We start from the raw sequence: 22032 nt of genomic DNA on the forward strand, positions 1-22032 counted from the left end.
AGTGTCAGTATCCTGGTTGTGATATACTATAATTTTGCAAATTACTAAAAGAAAACACAGTTTTTTTACTCAACAACAGTTCTGACGCCAGGTGTGTGGGTTTTTCCACACCAAGCAATTCTCCAATTCTCAGTGAACACCAACTAAGTGTCCTGTAATTTAATTCAGTTCTGACACTCCCTGTCCGGAGTTAGCATAGACCCCACAGATTAAGGGCTCAGTCTCATGAGACTGTCTCCCACTCCACTCCAGCTGCCAATCCCAAGTCCCAGGTTGTCTGGCACCTGTACTTCTGACCACTGGCTGTAAATCAGGGGTTCCCACAACCCTTTTCTCAGGTTCAGTAATTTTCTATAACAGCTCCTAGAACTCAGGGAAGCACTTACTATTACCAGTTTATTAAGGATATAGCTCAGGAACACCCAGATGGAAGAGATGCATAGGGTAAGGTATGGGGGAGGGACACTGAGCTTTCATGCCTTCTCCACATGCGCGACTTACTCAGCACCTCCATGTCGTATTCACCAACCTGGAAGCTCTTTGAATGCCATTGCTTAGGGTTTTTATGGAAGTAATCATGTAGACATGATTAATTAAGTCATTGGCCATTGTGATTGAACTCAGACTTCAGCCCCTCCCCAGAAATGGGAGGGGTGGGTACTGAAACTTCCTACTCTCTAATCACAGAGCTGATTCCTCTGACGACCAGGTCCCATTCTCCGGGAGTCACCTCATTAGAATAAACTCAGGTACAGTTGAAAGGGACTTATAATGAATAACAAAAGATACTCCTGTCACCCCTATCACTGAGAAATTCTAAGCGTTTTTGGAGCTCTGTACCAGGAGCCAAGGACAAAAACCAAATACGTATTTCTTACTACATCTCAATACAATAGTTACCATTTGGGGAAACTGAGCAAAGGATGTAAGAGATCTTGCTCTTTTATTTTTTAAAATATCTGATAAAAGAATTACTATGATTGTGTTTTTTAAAGGTCGTCTACAGCTACAAGCAGATCGTCATCAAGAACATATGCGAGCTAGAGATTCATTAATTCAGTCTTTGGCAACACAACTAGAATTGGATGGCTTTGAGCATGGACCATTCAGTGAGAGACAGATAAAAAATTTTCACAAACTTGTGAGAGAGAGGCAAGAAAAGGAAGCAGAAACCGCCAGGCAACTGATGGTAAATACTGTTATTTTCTTTTGTTTGTATCAGATTGTCTAGTTGAATTGTTTTAATTTTTGGATTGACCTTATTTTGTCATATTTTTGGATTAGTGTTAGGATAAAATTTGCTATGAGGTAGAATAAAACCTTTATGGAAGCAAATTTTTTTAAGTATAAAAGTACAAAGAATATATAGACCTATGTTTTTTATTTGATTTTAAGTAAAATTTCTTTTCAAAGCTAATTGTAAAGAAAAAGTTTGCTCGAAGTTAATAATGATTATCTCTGGGTTATGATCATTATATTTTTTATGCTTTTCTATATTTTCCTCAGAGTGCATGTGTTACTTTTGCATCAAAGAAACTTTTTCTTAATGAAGTTTTTAGTGAAAAAATTGTTAATGCTCATGCTTCTCATTATGTATTTAGAATGACTTTGCAGAAAAAGAGACTCTGAAACAAAAACAGATAGATGAGATAAGGGATAAGAAAACTGGACTGGGAAGAATAATAGAGCTAAAATCAGAAATCCTAACTAAGAAGCAGAATGAGCTGAAAAATGTGAAGTATGAATTACAGCAGTTGGAAGGATCTTCAGACAGAATTCTTGAACTGGACCAGGAGCTCACAAAAGCTGTAAGATACTATTTGAGCAATCTAATAATTTTAAGGTATAAGATATTTAGAAGTATTTTATCTTTTGCTAATCCTGAGATTATGGCATTTTAATAAAAATGTCAACCTTGTCTATCAATCTCATGTAAAATGAATTTATCTGAATATCTTAATGACCCAACTCTGCTCCTGGAACCTGGTGGATTGAAAATTAGAATCATCTAAGGAAACTTAAAATAAAAAACTTATGCTTAGACCTTAAACCTTCCAAATAAAAATCTCTAAGAGTGGGGCATAGAAATGTGTTCAAATCAGAACTGGGTGATTCTTATGAGTACCTTGGTTGAGAACCACTTACCTAAGTTTAAAAAAAAAGTATTTTCCCTCTAGGTTCCACACACTACAGATTTTATATGATTATTGCTGTGTTATCACTTCTGTGGTAGAAACTTTCTTAGCCCACCTCTTCCTTTCGTGAATTTCCAGAATTTCTTCTTTGTTTCTAATCTCTTCCCTTCCTTCACACCTCCATTACCAAAATAAGCATCCTAAAGCTTGGCAAATGCCACTTTCAGGTCCCATCTTGATAATTTAAACATTTCTATTTACTCCCAAACTTAACATCTAGCATACATTTTTGTCAGTTTAGCACGATATTGTCCTGTTGTGATGGGGAGACACTGTTCAGGGACCATATCACACGATTTTTAGTTTCTATATGCCAGGCAATGTAGTGAGTTACATGGGTACTTGATAAATGCTTAGTTATTGATTGAAGAGTCACTAAACTGTATACTTAAGCATATTTTTCTTAATTTTGCACTAATTTTCACTTTTCCCTCCTGTTTGACTCTTCCAGATTTATTTACTAAGTCTCTACTGTTATAAAATAGTAAGGTAACTTTATAAGATCTTTCTTAAAAATTTTATTACTTCTGCTTTTCCTGTTGTTGGATAAAATCAAACAGTAATATTTTGACCATCCTGAGGAGTAGCTGATTTCTAATACACTTTGTCATTATTTTAACACAACACATATAAACCTGTTCATTTATTTGAATTATTAAGGAACGTGAGCTAAGCAAAGCTGAGAAAAACAGCAATGTAGAAAGTCTAAAAACAGAAGTAATAAGCCTTCAAAATGAGAAAGCAGATCTAGACAGGACCCTGCGTAAATTGGACCAGGAGATGGAGCAGTTAAATCATCATACAGCAACACGTACCCAGATGGAGATGCTGACCAAAGACAAAGTATGACCTTTCTTTTTGTTCTAATTATACTTTCTGGTATTTAAAATAGCTTATCTTACATTCATAATCGTTACACTGTGAAGTATTTAGTTGATATTGGCTTTTTACTTTAGGGGTTAAGTGAACTTAATATAAAGTTTTCAAGTTTAAAAACTGTTTTCTAATTACAAAGAAATAATAATACAGAAGTGTATACACACAAACACACACGTGTACATTGCTGTTAATTTTTATCATATACCATACAGAAGTTTTAATTTTTATATCATCAGACTTGCTATTCTTTTCTCTAATGGCTTAGAAAGTCCAACCTCACGTTAAGAGTTTAAGAAATTTTCAGGAGTTCCTTGGTGGCCTAGTGGTTAGGATTTGGTGCTTTCACTGCCATGGCCCGGGTTCAGTCTCTGGTCGGGGCGCTGAGATATTCCTCAAGCAGTGAGGCATGGCCAAAATTTAAAAAAAAAAAGAAGAAATTTTATATTTTCTTCTTGCATTTTTGTAGTTTTATTTTTTAAGCCTAGAACTGTAATCAATCTAAAATTTATTTTTGTTCTTTATGTAATGTGGAGATATTGAGCTTTATTTTTAAACGATTTTTTTTCCTATAGGCTGACAAAGATGAACAAATCAGAAAAATAAAATCTAGGCACAGTGATGAATTAACTTCATTGTTAGGATATTTTCCCAACAAAAAACAGCTTGAAGACTGGCTTCATAGTAAATCAAAAGAAATTAATCAGACCAGGAACAGACTTGCCAAATTGAAGTAAGTAGTTACAACATTTGAAGATGTAGTAGAAGTCTCTTATTTCATGCTTTCACTTTTAATTGTTTTGAAATCATTTATTGTCACGAAGTGGTATGTCTTATTAATTGACTTTGATTTTCCCATATTTTACAAATTAAGTAAAATGGTAACAGATAGTGAGTTGAGCTTCTTGTTCCTTGAAAGTTTGCAGAACTAAGTGAGAGGATTAAAATATTCCTTTATAAAAAGTGAGACCTGAAACTATAAAACTCCTAGAAGATAACATAGAGGAAAAGTTTCATTGTATTGAAATTGGCAATGATTTCTTGGATATGACACCAAAAGCACAGGCAGCAGAAGCAAAAATAGACAAATGGGACTATATCATACTTAAAAACTGCTGCACAGCAAAGGGAACGATCAACAGGGAAAAGGCAATCAACAGAATGGGAGAAAACATTTGCAAATTATATATCTGATAAGGGGTTAGTATCCAGAATATGTAAAGAACTCATACAACTTAATAATAAAAAAATAAATACCCGGATTAAAAAAGTGGGCAGAGGGACTTCCCTGGTGGTGCAGTGGTTGGGACTCCGAGCTCCCAACGCAGGGGGCCCGGGTTTGATCCCTGCTCAGGGAACTAGATCCCACAACTAAGAGTTCACATGCCACAGCTAGGGAGTCCGCCTACTGCAACTAAGACCTGGCACAACCAAATAAATAAATAAATAAATAAATATTTTTTTAAATGAACGGGCAGAGGACTTGAATAGACATTTCTCCAAAGAATATATACAGATGGTCAACAGCATATGAAAAGATACTCAAGGTGATGCTAGTCATCAAGGAAATGCAAATCAAAACCACAGTGATACCACTTCACACCACTTAGGATGACCATTATCAAAAAAAAACAGAAAATATAGTAGTGTGTTATAATAAGCTATAATGGAAAAGAATCTGAAAAAGAATAATATAACTGAATCACTTTGCTTTATACCTGAAACTGACACAACATTGTAAATCAACTATACTTCAATTAAAAGATAAAATAAGAAGTTGAAAAAAAACCAAAATAACAAGTGTTGGTGAGGATGTTGAGAAATTGGAACCCTCTGCACTATTAGTGGGAGTGTAAAATGGTGCAGTTACTGTAGAAAACCTGTGGAGGTTCTTCAAAAAATTAGGAAAAGAATAACTAGATGATCCAGGAATTCCACTTCTGAGTATATATTCAAACGAATTGAAAACATGATCTCAAAGAGATATTTGCTAATCCATGTTCACTGCAGCATTATTCACAATAGCCAAGAGGTGGAAGCAACCTAAATGATGGATGAATGGATAAAGAAAAACTGGTGTATGTATAATGGAATATTATTTATCTTTGAAAAAGAAGGAAGTCCTCTCATATGCTATGACTTGATGAACCTTGAGGATATTATGCTTGAGGATATTAAAGCGAAGTAAGCTAGGCACAAAAAGACGAGTACTGCTTAGTTCCACTTATGTGAAGTATCCAAAGATGTCGAACTCTTAGAAAGTATGTAGAATGGAGGTTCAGAGTAGCCAGGGGGCGGGGGCGGAGGGGGGCTAGTTTTTCAGTGGGTATAGAGTTTTAGTTTTGCAAGATGAAAAAGTTTTAGAGATCTGTTGCACAACAATGTGCATATAGTTAACACTACTGTGCTGTACAGTTAAAAATGGTTAAGATGTTAAATTTTATGTTTTTCCCACAGTTTAAAAAAGTGATCCGTTTTTTCAAATATCACCTTGAGTGTTACTTGGATAAGAGGGTCAAAAATTCCACACATATTTTTAAGGAAGATAGTGGATTTGACCATGTTAAATTTGTGTTTCTTGTGGAAGTGTCTGTTAGGGAATAGAATACTGGAGTTTGAAGTTCAGAAGACTGGAAGTTGTTGCTTTGTAAGCAATAATTGGAGTCATAGGTCATGTCAACTTGAAGGAGTTATTCAAAGAGAAGAGGAAAAATTGTAGTTAGACTCCTGGAAAACACCAACATTTAAACTGTTGGCAAGCAAAGGAAAAGGAGCAAGCGAAGTCAGTGCCCCAGGAGCCAGGGTGAGAACAAGACAGGAGTGATATCTGGGTTGCCTTGAGAAAATAGTCTTTCAAGGAGGGGTTCAACCGTGTTTGGTGCTGCTGAGATAGTGATCTTAATGAGCAATGCTCAATGACTAGGATGGTGAGAGCATCATCTACATGTTATTTTTTTTTCAAATTTTTACTGTGACTCACAATGGGAAGTATCAAGATGAGGCACATGTGCACTCACACAGATTTATCTGAAACAAATTTCTTAAAATAGTACCTATCCTAACCACACACAATCTACTCCAATATATTCTACATATTATGCTTAATTTTTCAAAATATGCTGAATACAATGCATTGAATTGATTATATGACTTGCCTAATGCATCAGAACCTGTAAATTGAAAACCCCTGATCTGTGTGGGCATGGAGGCTGGCTAGGATTATATTTAAGAGTTGGAGTGGAAATAAATTGTACCAGTGAGCAAAGTCTTTAATGAATGAGAGGCAGTGAATGATCAGGTTGTAAGTAGGTGACAGCAACAAGGAGGGAACAAAGGAAAAGTTTTTACAGGAGGGAACGGAAGTACAGTTGTGAAAGGGTCCACACAGAGTTAGGAGAACGTTCTCCTTTTTTTTTTCTTCCCTCCAGATCTGGCAAGCATATTCTCCTTGCTGAGGCTCTTATCCCAAGATCTAAGACCATGAACCCCTGCAAAACCAAGCAGGGTTTTATCTGTACACATTTTTCTGGGAGCAGGCATATGACCAGGGTGAGTCCATGCGCTAGGGAGTAGATTCAGGCAGTAGTGGACTGTTGCCATGACTTCTAAAAAAATAGTGCTTGGTCACAGCAGACGTTTGTAATATTTTCTGGCAGAGTTTGTCTTGTATCTACCTTCTCACACTTTTCATTTCTCATGTTTTAAAATTGTAATCCATATATGTTCTTATTTTAGCAAGGAACTGGCTTCAGCTGAGCAAAATAAAAATCATATAAATAATGAGCTAAAAAGGAAGGACGAGAAGTTGTCCAGCTATGAAGACAAACTGTTTGATGTTTGTGGTAGCCAGGATTTTGAAAGTGACTTAGACAGGCTTAAAGAAGAAATTGAAAAATCCTCAAAACAACGAGGTAGGTTACCTACTTTATATTAGAAAAGGCATTTTGATGTTTTTGAATTTTCGTTCACAGGTAACTATTAAGGATGGGAGATTTTTAAACTTGGTTCTGGAGCTCGTTGGCTTAAATTTCAGTTCTGGTTCTACAACCTACTTGCTGTGTGACTTTGGGCAAGTTATCGAAACCTTTCTGTACTTCAGATTCATTAATAATTGCCTACCATGTGTAGGGTGTTAGGGAGGAGTAAATGAGATTATAGTTTCTGGCACATAACAAGCTTTAAAAGTTTTATACTTGTGTGTTACCAGAAAATAATTTCTACAAATCTGAATGTATTGTGCCCTTGGGAAGATTTAAATATCAGAATTTTGATTTCTTTCATTGTGTGTTTATAAAGCAAGAAGAATAATTATGTATTTACAGAAAAGGATATAACCATGTTGACAAAACTGTATTTTGTATTCTTTTCACTGGGAGTATATATATATTTTTTTAAATAGCCATGCTGGCTGGAGCTACGGCCGTTTACTCCCAATTCATTACTCAGCTAACGGATGAAGACCAGTCGTGTTGCCCTGTCTGTCAGAGAGTTTTTCAGACAGAAGCTGAATTACAAGAAGTCATCAATGATTTGCAGTCTAAGCTGAGGCTTGCTCCAGATAAGCTCAAGTCAACAGAATCAGAGCTAAAGAAAAAAGAAAAGCGGCGTGATGAAATGCTGGGACTAGTGCCCATGAGGTGAGAATAGGGATTTACTATTACTGTACCTGTACAGCAGCACTGTAAGAGGTACCTATTCCACTGTCTAACATATGGTAGGTATTCAGTAAGCAAGAGTTGAATGAATAAAGGTTAAAGTCAGTATTCTAAGCCAGTATGCTCATCTCATGTTATTTATGTGATAAGAAAGAATTATTTTGTTTCAAGATAAGCTTGTTTCTTAAACTAGTCACAGGGTAGATATAATCTTTAATTTGTGTATGTTTGTTTCATTCCTGAGACTTGGCTTGAGGGCAGAAAGTTTGAATAGATTTTATAACTATGTGTCTCTTTCTAAACCCAGCAAAGAATTAAAGTACCGGAAAGCTCCCCTCAAGAGACAAATTTTAAACTATACTTTTATGTTTTTCTCACTTCCAGAAAGAATGAATCATAGATGATTTCTATTATTTATTTTTCCCTTGCTTGTATAAGAAGTTCAGATGATTTTCTATTTATAAATAAAATCAAGTCAGAAAGTATGTGATGATTGCCTTGGTGTCTCCCAGAGCACAAAGATGGTCACAGAGACCAGTAAGACATGACGATGGTCTATGCAAGGAGAAAAGCTCTCAGAATTAGACATAGAAAGCTGGGCTTAATAAAGTACTTAATTGGTTCAAACAAATGTATTAATTAGGAAGAGAGAAGCCAGTGGACTACAGAATCAGAATAGGATTTTGAGAACAGGGTAGGAAAAGGGATGTAAAGCATAGGGAAGGTGGTTTGACTTATTTAAGAGGAGGAAAGGGGAGAGGGTGTGTGTAAAGAGTAGGAGAGTAAGACCTGTGCTGCAGTAGAAACATTATCTGGAGTTTGAGAACTTATTTGTAGTGATTGATTCACATAAGTAGGGAAGATAGAGCTACAATTATGTTCAGACCTAGTTATAGCTCTATTAGGTGATGGGGAGCCATCCTAAGAGATTTAATGAAAGATGTGTTTTAGGAAAATTAATCTAATGTTAATACATTGGATGAAAGTGAGACAAACTCTGGAAACAAAAAAACCCGGAGGGTATGTTGTCCTGGAAAACTGAAAAGGAGTTTAAGGAAGAGAAGGAAGGGAAGATGCAAGAAGATGCGCTTTGTGGTAGCCAGCCTCTAAGATGGTCCCCAATGATCCCTGCCTCCTAGTATTCACACTCTTGTATTAGTCTTCTCTCATGTTCCAGGATTGGTCTGTGTAACCAATAAAGTACAACGGAAGTGATAGCATGTCCCTTCCAGCATGTCCCATACCATCATGAATGAAATTTCAGCTGAAAATGTACCTATTTATCATGTTTCTTAGTACTGACTTGGGTTCATTTTTTATAACACCTCATTTAAATAAAAACTCCATATTTTTCCCACAGGTTTTTTTCAGTACTGTATCTGTGTTGGTTGGTCCCTTTTACATAAAATTCCCTTGGAAAAAGAATGCTGTCACAAAATTGAGTTTCTGAAAAATTTAAAAAACAAAAGAGAAAACCCTACTAGAGATCAGTAACCATTCTCTCAGGAAATATCTTTACTGTTTCTTAGAGTACTTATTTTAGCGTCTTAGGTAATCATCAGAAAAGAAGGCACCAAAACCTGGACCACATCAATAAGGGGTTTTTGTGTGTGTGTGAAAATGTAAAAATGGGGTTAAAATTGAATGGATGCCTATAGTTCTCTGCAAAAATGTCCCAGTCAAGTGAATACTTGACTGTCATTAGGCTATCATAGCTTTGTCACTTTCTAGGTACTGGGTACATAACTTAAGACCAACTTCTGGTCTATAGCACTGAGAAGTAATGTGGGCATGAATTATTCATAATCTGAATATGTTCATATTTATTCAGGGAATTTTTTCATTGCTCTGGTATAAAAAATTACAGGTCTCTGTCACTCAGATCAATTCAGGTTGGCATTTCTTGGTCATACTATGGACTTTAAAAAAATCATTAAGTAATAACAGTATCTGAGAGCTAATCCTTGAGTTTCTGGTTTATTATAAGGCTCCCATTAGAAACCAATTGAATAGAAAACCAATTTTATTGTACTAATTTGATTTTAAGAATTTGGGATTTTTCTGAAATAAGCTTAATAGCTTTTTTTTTAAAAGATTACATACAAGTTTTATTGTTTCAGAGGTATCAACAAAAATAGGTATGGGGCCAGTACCTGCCATAGGGATGGTAATTCATTAGCTAGAGTAGCAGCAGTAAAGTGGATTTAACAGCTTTTGTACCATAAACCCATGTAGCATTTGACTGAGTGGTTTCCTTCTTTCCTATTTTCTTTCCTTCCTTCCTTCTGTCCTTCCATCAGTTTTTAAACTTTTTTATTTTGAAATAATTTTAGACTTACAGAAAATTTACAAAAATAGTACAGAGAATTCACATATACCCTTCACCCAGCTTCTCCTGATGTTCACAGTTTATGTAACCATAATATGGTTATCAAAGTCAAGAAATTAACTTTGGTATAATTCTATTAATTAAACTACAAGCCATATTTGAATTTTAGCAGTCTTTCTATTTAATATCCTTTGTCTATTTCAGGATCCAACTCAGGATTCCCACATTGCATATACTTGTTATTTCTCCTTAGGCTCTTGTAGTCTACCATAGTTCTTCTTTGTCTTTGACAATCTTTCTTTGTCTTTCATGGTCTTGACACTTATGATGAGTATGGTCAGGTAATTTGTAAAATATCTTTCAGTTTGGCAAACAATATGGTAAAAATTGCTGGTATCAAGATCTGTCAATAGGTACTATTTATAAAATCAGTGGACAGAGGTTTGAGGAGAAACAGGCTATTTACATTTTCTTCAATGTATTTCTCCTATGATACTTATTGATTACATAGAGAAAAATAGTAACTTTACAATGGGTAAATCTGGCCTACACCTTCTTAACTAAGAGTAACATACTGACATCATGTACCCACTGATGTGTTGCCCTAAGAAGGATACAACATCACTTCTGTGGTATTCTTGCCAAAAATACATAACCTCAATATCATTATGAGAAAACATTAGATTGCTTATTTTTAATTGTGTATGTTCTGTGAAGGCAAAGCATAATTGATTTGAAGGAGAAGGAAATACCAGAATTAAGAAACAAACTGCAGAATGTGAACAGAGACATACAGCGCCTAAAGAATGACGTAGAAGAACAGGAAACACTTTTGGGTACAATTATACCTGAGGAAGAAAGTGCTAAAGTGTGTCTGACAGATGTTACAATTATGGAGAGGTTCCAGGTAAGTTTACTGCAGTTTAAGGCAGAATAAAACTAGTTTCATGGTGGTTTGAATATGAAATGTGAGTGTTAAAGATAGTAGCTAGTATTCTGGTACAGATTGTGTTTAGAGTTCCCTATCCTGAATTTCAGGTAGTCTCAGGGAGTAACTGCTTAGCTTATTTATATTCCTGAGTTTAGATTTTATTATCCTTAAGTTCTGAGAATTAAGAAGTAGTCTTGTTTATTTTTCATTTTTAGTCTGCTTCCTTTTGTTTACATCATTTAAATTAATTTCATCATAAAAATTAATTTTATTTTTATCCTTGAAAATTTGTTAAAATTATATCTGAGAGCAGTTACAAATTAGATTTTAAAAAGTAAAAGCAGTTAATTCTTAAAGATTTTGAATAATGATAATGGATAAGTTTCTTAAAGGAAATAACTTTGATTTATTCTTAAGATGGAACTTAAGGATGTTGAAAGAAAAATTGCACAACAAGCAGCTAAACTCCAAGGACTAAATTTGGATAGAACTGTTCAACAAGTAAACCAGGAAAAACAAGAAAAGCAACACAAATTAGATACAGGTAATAGAGACTGTTTCCTTATAAAGACTTCAACATTCCCAACATATGCTTTTTATCATAAATTTTATAACTATTATGTGGACAAAGAACAGCCTTTCTTCCAGTCCATGGTATATGCAGTTTCTTTTCTCAAAGGCATCACTTCTCCTCTGTTTCCTTTCTTTGCAGAACAGATTTTTTTTTTTTTTTTTTTTTTTTTGTGGTACACGGGCCTCTCACTGTTGTGGCCTCTCCTGCTGTGGAGCACAGGCTCCAGACGTGCAGGCTCAGCGGCCATGGCTCACGGGCCCAGCCGCTCCACAGCATGTGGGATCTTCCCGGACTGGGGCACGAACCCGTGTCCCCTGCATCGGCAGGCGGACGCTCAACCACTGCGCCACCAGGGAAGCCCCAGAACAGATTTTGAATGATGAGTAACAAATGAGCTGCACTCTTTCTCAGTCATATCTGCCCCATTCAGGAGGGGACAGCAAGCAGGTTTGGGAGCTGGACAGGTTCTTGTGGCATTTTTATTGCAGTAGGTGGGACCCACAGAAACTCAGCCTTTGGGAATGCCACAGAGACCTATAAAACTGGAATGAGGCTGCTTATAGTATTTCCTATACCCTTACATTAATCACTGTATCAATATGTTTTCATGCAGTTTCCAGTAAGATTGAATTGAATCGTAAGCTTATACAGGACCAGCAGGAACAAATTCAGCACCTAAAAAGTACAACAAATGAACTTAAATCAGAGAAACTTCAGATATCCACTAATTTACAACGTCGTCAGCAACTGGAGGAGCAGACTGTGGAATTATCCACTGAAGTTCAGTCCTTATACAGAGAAATAAAGGTAAAAACATTCATGCATATTAGTTTTAAAAATCAGTTCAAATATGTGAAATTCTCTTTATTGGGGCAATGGCCAGAACTATGGTTATTGTGAGGATCAAGTGAAAATGGTATATAGAACTTCTACTAATAGGTAAAAATTTCTGGAAGAAGATTTATTGACCATAATAAGGAAGAACTGGCTGCCTGGTTAAGTAGTGAACTTCCTGTTACTGGAGGTGGTCTGGTGGTGGCTGGCTAACTCCATATAAGGATTCCTACTTGTATGGGAGGTTTGTCTTACCCACAGATCCTATATCCCTGACAGACACTGCCTCTCAGGCATAGCACTTTTTCTTTTTAATTCCAGATGTAGTCTCGGAATACTTCCCACTACACTGAGGAGGCACTGAGTTGACACATGGAATGGAACCCATTTGGCATCCCTCATCTAGATTTATCAAATCTAAGACCCAACCAATTAAATCTGGTTAGAATCTGATTAGAATCTGTTACTAATTACTGTAAATGTTTCTTAAGTAGTTTTGGATTACAAAATAACAGAGGCTTAGAGTATGGTATAAAATGTACTACCTTACATTTGTATTTTTCATTGCTTATAAAGCACTTTGACATTAAACCGTTCAGTGTCTCATTTTGTATTCAGTGTATCATTTTGATAAATGTGACTAAATCTCCTTTTTATAGGAAAAGAAATTGAGACTTACAGATATCCCATGACTTGCCCAAATTCATACAGTTAGTAGGAGGCAGGGTTAATTTTCTGGTAGGTCTTCTGATGTATAAGACATTTGACTTCCCACCACACCAAACCACTTCCTAATACAAAATATTCCTACATTGAAATAATACTAGGGGCTTCCCTGGTGGTGCAGTTGTTGAGAGTCCACCTGCCGATGCAGGGGACACGGGTTCGTGCCCCGGTCCGGGAGGATCGCACATGCCGCGGAGCGGCTGGGCCTGTGCATGGCTGCTGAGCCTGCACGTCCGGAGCCTGTGCTCCGCAACGGGAGAGGCCACAATGGTGAGAAAAAAATAAAAATAAAAAATAAATAAATAATTTTTTCTACCTTTATGAATTCATTAGGTATTTCAGGATCTTAAAGTGCTTGAGGATCATGGTTTTGAACAGTGGTTATCGTATACTTATTCTGTAGAGATGTTATAAGGCCAAATGATGTGGACTTCTGATTAGTAAAATAGTTTGTTATTTGAAAACCCCTTTCCTTCCAAAATAAGTGTGGGCACACCAACGTCAATGTACTAGTATGCTTAATTACCATAAAATATCTACTTGGCCTCAGCAAACTAAGCTTAAGATCAAAAGTTCCTTTATGATTGAGACAAGCTGCAGCAGACTGTGGACCTTTCGGGTACAGAGAAAAATATTCTACCTTCAGGATGCTTTGGCTGCTCAAATTCAGAAACACTTATGGAAGTAGATATAGTTGAACAGTCCCTAGTTGCTGTGCTTATTAATTCAGCAGGCAGTCAGAATACCAATGTCAGGAACATCGGTGCATCTTATCTCACCTTGGATAATCCCTTGATGGAAGTAGAAACATCAAAATGTAACCCTTCCTTTAAAATTCCATTTCCACTCAGGATTTACACCTTCCAGAAAGTAATGTTGAAATGTCTGGAACAAGTAAGAAATATGGGAATTGCCCCTTCTCTTAAGTCTCTGTGGCAGTTGTCAGCCCTCTGTAGAGTCAGCAGAGGAATCTTGCTCATCTGTAACAGCAGCCTTGAAGGAACTTCATGAACTTTTTGTCATTAGTAGTAAACCAGCTTCAGAAAACACATCTGAAGAAGTTTTCTGTCAATCAAAGACAGTAACTGAGGGCCAAACAGGTATTAAGGACCTTTCTGAAGGATGGACCCAAAATGAGCATCTTACAGCTACCCAGAGTGAACAAGTCTCCTTTCATCAGGCCATATCTGTATCAGTGAAGACGGAAGAATTAACAGACACTTCAGCTGACACTAGAGTAGAAGATGTAGAAAATATTAACTTCAGGGGTCTAGGTGATGGCCTGTTAGTACTGATAAGGAAGGTGTCCCCAAGTCTAAGGAGTCAATAAATGAGAGCAGTTCTGTCACTCTAGCCTCAGTTGAAACTTCTAATCAACTACATTGCACCTTTGGTGTAGAAATTTCACCCAGACTTTTAGCAGGTAAGGAGGATGCACTCAATCAGACTTCTGAGCAAAGTGAGTCCTTGTCATCCAGTTTCATATTGGTTAAAGATCTGGGTCAGGGCACACAGGCCTGAGACCAGAGAAAATGTCTGTTCTGAAGCTGCAGGGCCATTTCTAGAATTTGAACCACCTACCAGCCATCCATCATCAAGTCCCTCCTTTCTTGCACCATTAATTTTTCCTGCTGCAGACATTGATTGGATCCTCTGTGCCAGCTTTACTTTGCAGGAAGCTCTTGGGGCTTTGCATTGAGTTGGTGGAAATGCAGACCTTGCACTTCTTGTTTTGCTAGGAAAGGACATTGTAGTTCCTACACAACCATGGAAAAGTGGACTAGACCATACTCCATTCCCTTAAAAAAAGCTATATATCTACATACACACACACACACACACACACATACACACACACACACACACTCACTGTAGAAACCTGCAAGCAGAATGTTGAGCCATATTTTTTTTTTTTTTTTTTTTGCGGTACGCGGGCCTCTCACTGTTGTGGCCTCTCCCGTTGCGGAGCACAGGCTCCGGACGCGCAGGCTCAGCGGCCATGGCTCACGGGCCCAGCCGCTCCGCGGCACGTGGGATCTTCCCGGACCAGGGCACGAACCCGTGTCCCCTGCATCGGCAGGCGGACTCTCAACCACTGAGCCACCAGGGAAGCCCCATATTTTTTTTTTAAGATGTTTTTTCGGCCCAAATAATTTATGATCTCTTGTCTGATGAACTTGTCTAATCTTTTGTTAAAATTTGGGCCTTTTAAAATGTATTGGCAGTACATGCGTACAAAAACTTTTTTTTATTAAGATGATATATTCTGGAATGAAACTGATGGTTTTGTGTATAGCATACCATTTTAGAATGAGAGTGAATACTTTAAAAAGCAGAAGTCATGAGAAATCCCACTACCCATGCAGCTAAAAGCAGATAAACTTTATAATTTGGCTGTGTCTGTGCTGAAGGCAAGGTATGGCTTGTTAACTCAATTTTTGGTTTACAAACTTGATCACATGGTTTTGAGTTTGGAATCGTACTTAGTGCTCTGTGTATTATGATTCATCAGTTGTAACAGAAAATGGAAGAATAATTGAAAAAAAGTTCTTTTATGATCATATTTCCATCTGTAAAAGAAAGACCTGGACTGAAAGAGCTTTCCTATTTTTCAGTCACACAGAGCTGATATGGGCCCCTACAAACTCAGGAAAATTTATACCTGAAGCCACATGCTCATATAATTGGGAGTACGTGGTGTAGATTAAGAATCAAGTCAGTGGCTGACGCAGTATAGCGTAGTGGTTAAAAGAAAGACTCTGGAGCTGGATGATAGAAAGACTCTGGAGCTGGGTGAGATTTGAATCCTGGCTCCTTCATTTACATTTATCCTGGGACCCTGGATAAATCATCTCTGTGCTCATCTGAAATATAGCAGGAAAATAATGGTACCTTCCTCATAGGGTTGTTGGAAGGAGCAAATGAATTGACTTGTAAAGCCTGGTACATAGAAAGTGATTTTATTATGAAGTGTGACACCTGAAATAAGATAATGGAATGTTATATAAGACCTTATATGTTTTATATCCTTAGGATGCTAAAGAGCAGGTAAGCCCTTTGGAAACAACATTGGAAAAGTTCCAGCAGGAGAAAGAAGAATTAATCAACAAAAAAAATACAAGCAACAAAATAGCACAGGATAAAGTAAGATTTCATGTATATATTTAGTTATCAAAAATATATGTTAAAATTATTATTCAGAGTACCATGTTGGACACTAGTATTTCCATGAAATTAAAAACATGATGAAATAGTGTTTTCATATTTGTGACATAATCTTAACATTCAAAATTTTTTAGAATGATTAAATGTAAATTATTTTGCTTCTTGATCTAAAATAGAAGTTGAGAATTGAGACCTTTTAATCTAATCCCATAGTAATAAAGGGAGATCATAAAATTTGATTTCAGATAAAATCTGCTGGTGATGGAAACTGGAACTCAGGGCTTCTAACTTCCAAGCCAGTATTTCACTGTACTCTCCTATTAAGTTTTTGTTATCTTAATAAAAGATATTCCTTGGAAATAAATCTTCTTAAATGCCCTAGTCTGAACTAGTATATTTTTAATAAATATTTTTCCGCAGATAAATGATATCAAAGAGAAGGTTAAAAATATTCATGGTTATGTGAAAGACATTGAGAATTATATTCAAGATGGAAAAGATGACTATAAGAAGGTAATTTAAAACTACTTAATTGAATATAATTTAAAATGATTGTTTATATTTTTATTTCTTGTGCTTAAGAAATTTTCATTTTTGTAGCAAAAAGAAACTGAACTTAATAAAGTAATAGCTCAACTAAGTGAATGTGAGAAACACAAAGAAAAGATTAATAAGGAAATGGGAATCATGAGACAAGATATTGATACACAGAAGGTAGGTCCTTTTTTTGCTAATGATTTATGGTGGCACTTATACCAGTAACATTCTTATCTTTCTTTTTACTTTTATTTTCAATACTTGCATTGAGTAGAAATGCAAACAGTAGAGAAAAGCAATTCTTTTTTTTTTTATGTGTATATGTTTATATAAAAAGTATGTTTCTTTTTTATGTTACTGAGACACAAAATTTTCCTTTGGCAGTATAAAAAGAGACATATTTTCATTTGTAAAATGAAATAATAAAAAGTGCATTTGGTATAACTCAAGCTGTTGTGATTCTTCTCATTATAACATTTTTACCTGATTGTATTCTTTTTTTAATTTATTTTTTATTAAAGTATAGTTGAATTACAGTGTTGTGTCAGTTACTGCTGTACAGCAGAGTGACTCAGTTACATATATATATTCTTTTTCATATTCTTTTCCATTATGGTTTATCACAGGATATTGATTATATTTCCGTGTGCTATACAGTAGGACCTTGTTGTTTATCCATTCTATATATACCAGTTTTTGTGTATGCTAATCCCAAACTCCCAGTCCAACCCTCTCCCACCCTCCTCCCCCTTGGCCACCATAGTCTCTTCTCTGTGTCCCTGATTCTGTTTCATAGATAGGTTCATTTGTGTCACATTTTAGATTCCACATATTAATGATATCCTATGGTTATTTATCTTTCTGACTTACATAGTATGATAATCTCTAGTTGCATCCATGTTGCTGCAAATGGCATTATTTTGTTTTTTTTATGGCTGAGTTCCCTTGTATATATGTAACACATCTTTATTCATCTGTTGATGGACATTAGGTTGTTTCCATGTCTTGGCTATTGTGAATAGTGCTGATATGAATGTAGGGGTGCACGTATCTTTTTGAATTATAATTTTGTCTGGATATATGCCCAGGAGTGAGGTTGTTGGATCATATGGTAATTCTGTTTTTAGTTTTCTGAGGAGCCTCCATACTGTTTTCCACAGTGGCTGTACCAACTTACATTCCCACCAACATTGTAGGAGGGTTCCCTGAGAAAAGCAATTCTAATAACATTGTCTTTTCTTCTTTCCTTTTTTAATTTTTATTTTCAGTAAAAGACTTACCTGGTAAAAGTTTAAACGTAAAAGCATAAAATTAAAGTCTCCTTCCCCTTCTGCCAATTCTCAATCTCATTTCTAGGTATCATTCTTAAAAGTTGTCTGTAAGTAAAATATATATATACTAAGTTGTTTTTCAGTTGATTCCTTTATCATTTACTTTCTTGATTAAGGAAACTAATTTCCAGAGTATAATTAAAATCACATTAAGAAAATAATTTTCAGCATGCCTTATATAAGCATGATAGTTAATGCCTTTAAAAACTACACCGCTTCTCTGTTCCTGCTGTTTTGCATAAAATTTGCTACTTGAAAGCTTTAATCACTTGGTTATAAATAATGGTTAAAATCTCTTTGAAGATTAGCCATACCCGTTTTCTGCAGAATCTCTGGCCATAGTGCCAGGAATGTCAAATATATGAATATCAGTCAAAGGTAAATCAAATCTCTGCCATCTAGTAAATGCTATATAAATGTATGAAGCATATATAACAAAATACTTAGTTATCACTAGCTTGTGGGTTTTCTATTTAAAATCACAATCTATAAATCAGTAATGTCCATACAAATATAGAGAGATAATTAAGATACACCAGTCTGTGACCCTTTTCAAGTTGAAGGTCTAAATTTAGTGGATCTGACTATATTAGTTTACTTTTATAACCTCCCATGTTCTAGAAATCGTTTACTAAGTTATATACATAGAGCAATGCTAAATAACATTTTAAATTGATGAGAAAATGAGACAATGTGGAAATAAGGACAAGAAGAAGGCAATGAAACCAGGAGAGTAGTAAGTATATAAAACGTAGGCCATGAAATCTGATATGCTTGCTAAAGATTTTAGTAGTCACATGAAGAGAGAAAGTCATAATTAATTAAGTTTCACATTGTCTCAAAGCTAAAAACAAACCAGTTCTCTGGACTGAGACCAGAGAAAAATGTCTCCATAGGCATTCATGGAAAGGAAGACACTATATAGATTAATAAAAAGCAGGTCTTCAACAAACTTCATGGTTGTTTTTGTTTGTTTGTTTTTACAGTGTGTTTCAGCACCTTTATCATCCCTTGATGACTGTAGAAGGTGGTGTGATTGGAGCCTAAAATAAATGTTAGAGTGTTTGGAGAGCAAAAGTTAGCTATAGGCACCCATCAAGATCACCAGGGTTTTTCCCACTCCTAAGTGTATAATAACCAAGAAAACGTAAAATATATGTTTACATAAAAACTTGTGCAAGAATGTTTATAGCAGCATTATTAATGACAGTCAAAATATGGAAAACAGCCCAAATGGTTATCAGCTGATGAACAGATGAATAAAATTTGGTATATTCATATGTATTTGTCAGGGATCTCCAGAGAAGTAAAGCCAGTAAGAGATCGATAAATATAGATACAGATAAAGATATAGATATAGATAAAGAAATTTATTATAAAGAATTAACTCAAGTGATTGTGGAGGCTGAGATGTCCCAAGATATGTGGTTGGCAAGCTGGAGGCTCAGGAGAGCTTGATGGTGTAGTTCCAGTTTGAGTCTGAAGCCTGAGAACTGGGAGAGCTAATAGGCTCTAGATCCAAGAAGAGCTGAGGTTTCAGTTTAAATATGAAGGCAGGAAAAAACCACTGTCCCACCTCATACAGTCAGGCAGGATGAGTTAACCCTTATTCAGCCTTTTTTGTTCTGTTCACGTCTTTAGTTGACTGGATGAGGCCCACCCACATTAGGAACGGCAGTCTGCTTTACTTATTCAGTCTACCAATGTAAATGTTAATCTCATCCAGAAACACTGTCAAAGACACTCAGAATAATGTTTGACCAAATGCCTTGGCACCCTGTGGTGTCAAGTTGACACATAAAATTAACCATCATGGAATATTACTCAGCCATTAAAAGGAATGAAATATTGATAGATGCTGCAACATGGACAAACCTTGAAAACATTATGCTAAATGAAGTCAATCACAAAAGACCATATTGTATGATTCCATTTATATGAAATGTACAGAATAGGCAAATCCATAGAGACAGAAAGCAGAGGAGTGTTGCTGAGGGTTGGGGGGAAGGAAAGAAAAGGGAATAGAGAGTGACTGCTAATGGGTATGGAGTTTCTATTTGGGGTGATAAAATGTGCTGGAATGAGAACCTTGTGAATATACTGAAACCACTGAATTGTACACTTTAAATTGGTGAATTTTATGGTATATGAATTACATCTCAAACTTAAAAAAAAATCACCTGGGTTATTGAAAATACACATCTCTTTCTCCATTCCAGACCAATAAATGGGAACCTCTGGGGCATGGGCATACACATATGCATGTATATTTTGTTAAAGTTCCTCAGAGGTTCTGATGTATCCCCTTAACTATCAATCACTGAGTCAGAGCACCACATGGCTTTCAGGAAATTCTCTATAAATGGCATTTTCCCCAACCAGACTTTTGGTGGATTTTGGAATGGGGTTTATTCAGCATATTACTCTATCACAGGTGACTAGAAAGCAGCTAACTTTTATGGTTCCTTTAAGTGGCCAGCTGCATGCATTAACTGCTCTCTGAGCTGAGTGATTCAGGTTACTATCTTAAGAGTTGAGGAGCGTAACAGCTTATTTATGCACTTAAGCCCTATTAAATTTACTCCACAGAATTTTAAAATTTGGAAGTTTAATAATCTTCCTCCCTCATTTTTCAGATGAAGGGAACTGGAGTTGACCTAAATTGCCCAAGGTCACAAAAGTAGTGAGTAACAGAGGTAGAACTTGACCCTACATTGTCAAATTGCTAGTATAATAGGAAAACAGTTTTGGTGTAGTATACCTGCATCTGCTTTTCTCTGATACTTTATCTCTTCTTTCTCTCCTATTTTCTATTTTGAAGACTGTAACTGGAATTTTTACTGCTTAAAGTGTAAGGACAGATTTGACCCAAAAGGTATTTCACTAGCAATTATTGAGCCAGGCACTGTACTTAGTACTTTTTACATACACTATTTTAATCTTTAAAAGGCTCAGAGAATTTAAACTAATTTGTCCAAAGTCATCCTATTTGAAAGTTGTAATGCTGAGATTTGAGCTTAGGTATATCTGACTTCAAAGCCTATGCTCTTTAACTACTGTGCTATATACTGTCTTTCAGAATGAAAGAGCAATTAGAAGCTGACCTAAAAGAAGGAAATCCCTAGCTTTCTGGTGACCATGCAGGATAACAGACCAGGAACATTATTTCATGCAAAAAATCAGTCTCACCTAAAAATGTGATAGCCCTTTAAATAGTCCTTTCAGGTATTCATGAAAGCAAATTCCATTGTTATATAATATTAGATGAAAGCGAGCAGTGCCACATTGTTTTGTTCCTAATAAGGAAAATGTATAAGCATAGTTCCCCATGGGAGAATCTTGGAGAGTCATAGCAGCTGCGGTGGCACATTAGGTTGCCTTGGCAACAAAAGGACATTTACAACCATATCATTTTAGTCATCTCTAACTGCTTATAACGATGCCTTTAATAGATACGTATATATTTATATTATTAGTTCCAGGAAAACTGAAAGGAACCTTAATGACAGTTAAAAAAACAAAAAAACCCTCAAAATAGTGATTCATAAATGGGCAGGGTTGGATGTGAACATTAAGCATATGAGAGAAGTCCTTGGCTTCCCTTCTTCTCTCCCACCTCCCAAATCCTTTTTCCCTGGTGACTCCTGTGTCAGTACTGTTGGCAACAAAGTGTAACCAAAGATCTGCCCCTGCTTCCTACTTCCCACATCACTGAGTTTATCTCAACTACAAGGGTTGCTGTAGAAGGGTCTTTGAGAAGGCCTGGCTCCAAACTTAGGATGAATTTTTTCTGTTCAGGCTTCTATGGGCCAAACCACCATATTCTGCAGGAAATTTTTTTTTCCTAAGTTCCAAAGAGTCAGCTTATAAATTGTTTCC

The 22032-nt window shown here is 36.0% G+C and overlaps 1 protein-coding gene and 1 pseudogene across 1 annotated transcript in view; both read left to right on the top strand.

Annotated features, from left to right (window-relative positions):
• Positions 1–22032, top strand: part of RAD50 (RAD50 double strand break repair protein) — a 109380-nt gene that overhangs the window by 41119 nt on the left and 46229 nt on the right. The window contains exons 8-19 of the mRNA XM_022588759.3: positions 996–1189; positions 1602–1808; positions 2856–3038; positions 3647–3804; positions 6807–6982; positions 7471–7708; positions 10773–10962; positions 11404–11530; positions 12174–12367; positions 16154–16264; positions 16706–16798; positions 16886–16999. Coding sequence (XP_022444467.2) covers positions 996–1189; positions 1602–1808; positions 2856–3038; positions 3647–3804; positions 6807–6982; positions 7471–7708; positions 10773–10962; positions 11404–11530; positions 12174–12367; positions 16154–16264; positions 16706–16798; positions 16886–16999 — 1985 coding nt within the window. The remainder of the gene's footprint in view (positions 1–995; positions 1190–1601; positions 1809–2855; positions 3039–3646; positions 3805–6806; positions 6983–7470; positions 7709–10772; positions 10963–11403; positions 11531–12173; positions 12368–16153; positions 16265–16705; positions 16799–16885; positions 17000–22032) is intronic.
• Positions 12632–16146, top strand: LOC115803305 (regulatory solute carrier protein family 1 member 1-like; annotated as a pseudogene).

This window comes from Delphinapterus leucas, chromosome 3 (genome assembly GCF_059928025.1).
Source record: "Delphinapterus leucas isolate spDelLeu-1000000601 "Yukka" chromosome 3, BTC_Dleu_Yukka2, whole genome shotgun sequence".
NCBI lineage: Eukaryota > Metazoa > Chordata > Mammalia > Artiodactyla > Monodontidae > Delphinapterus > Delphinapterus leucas.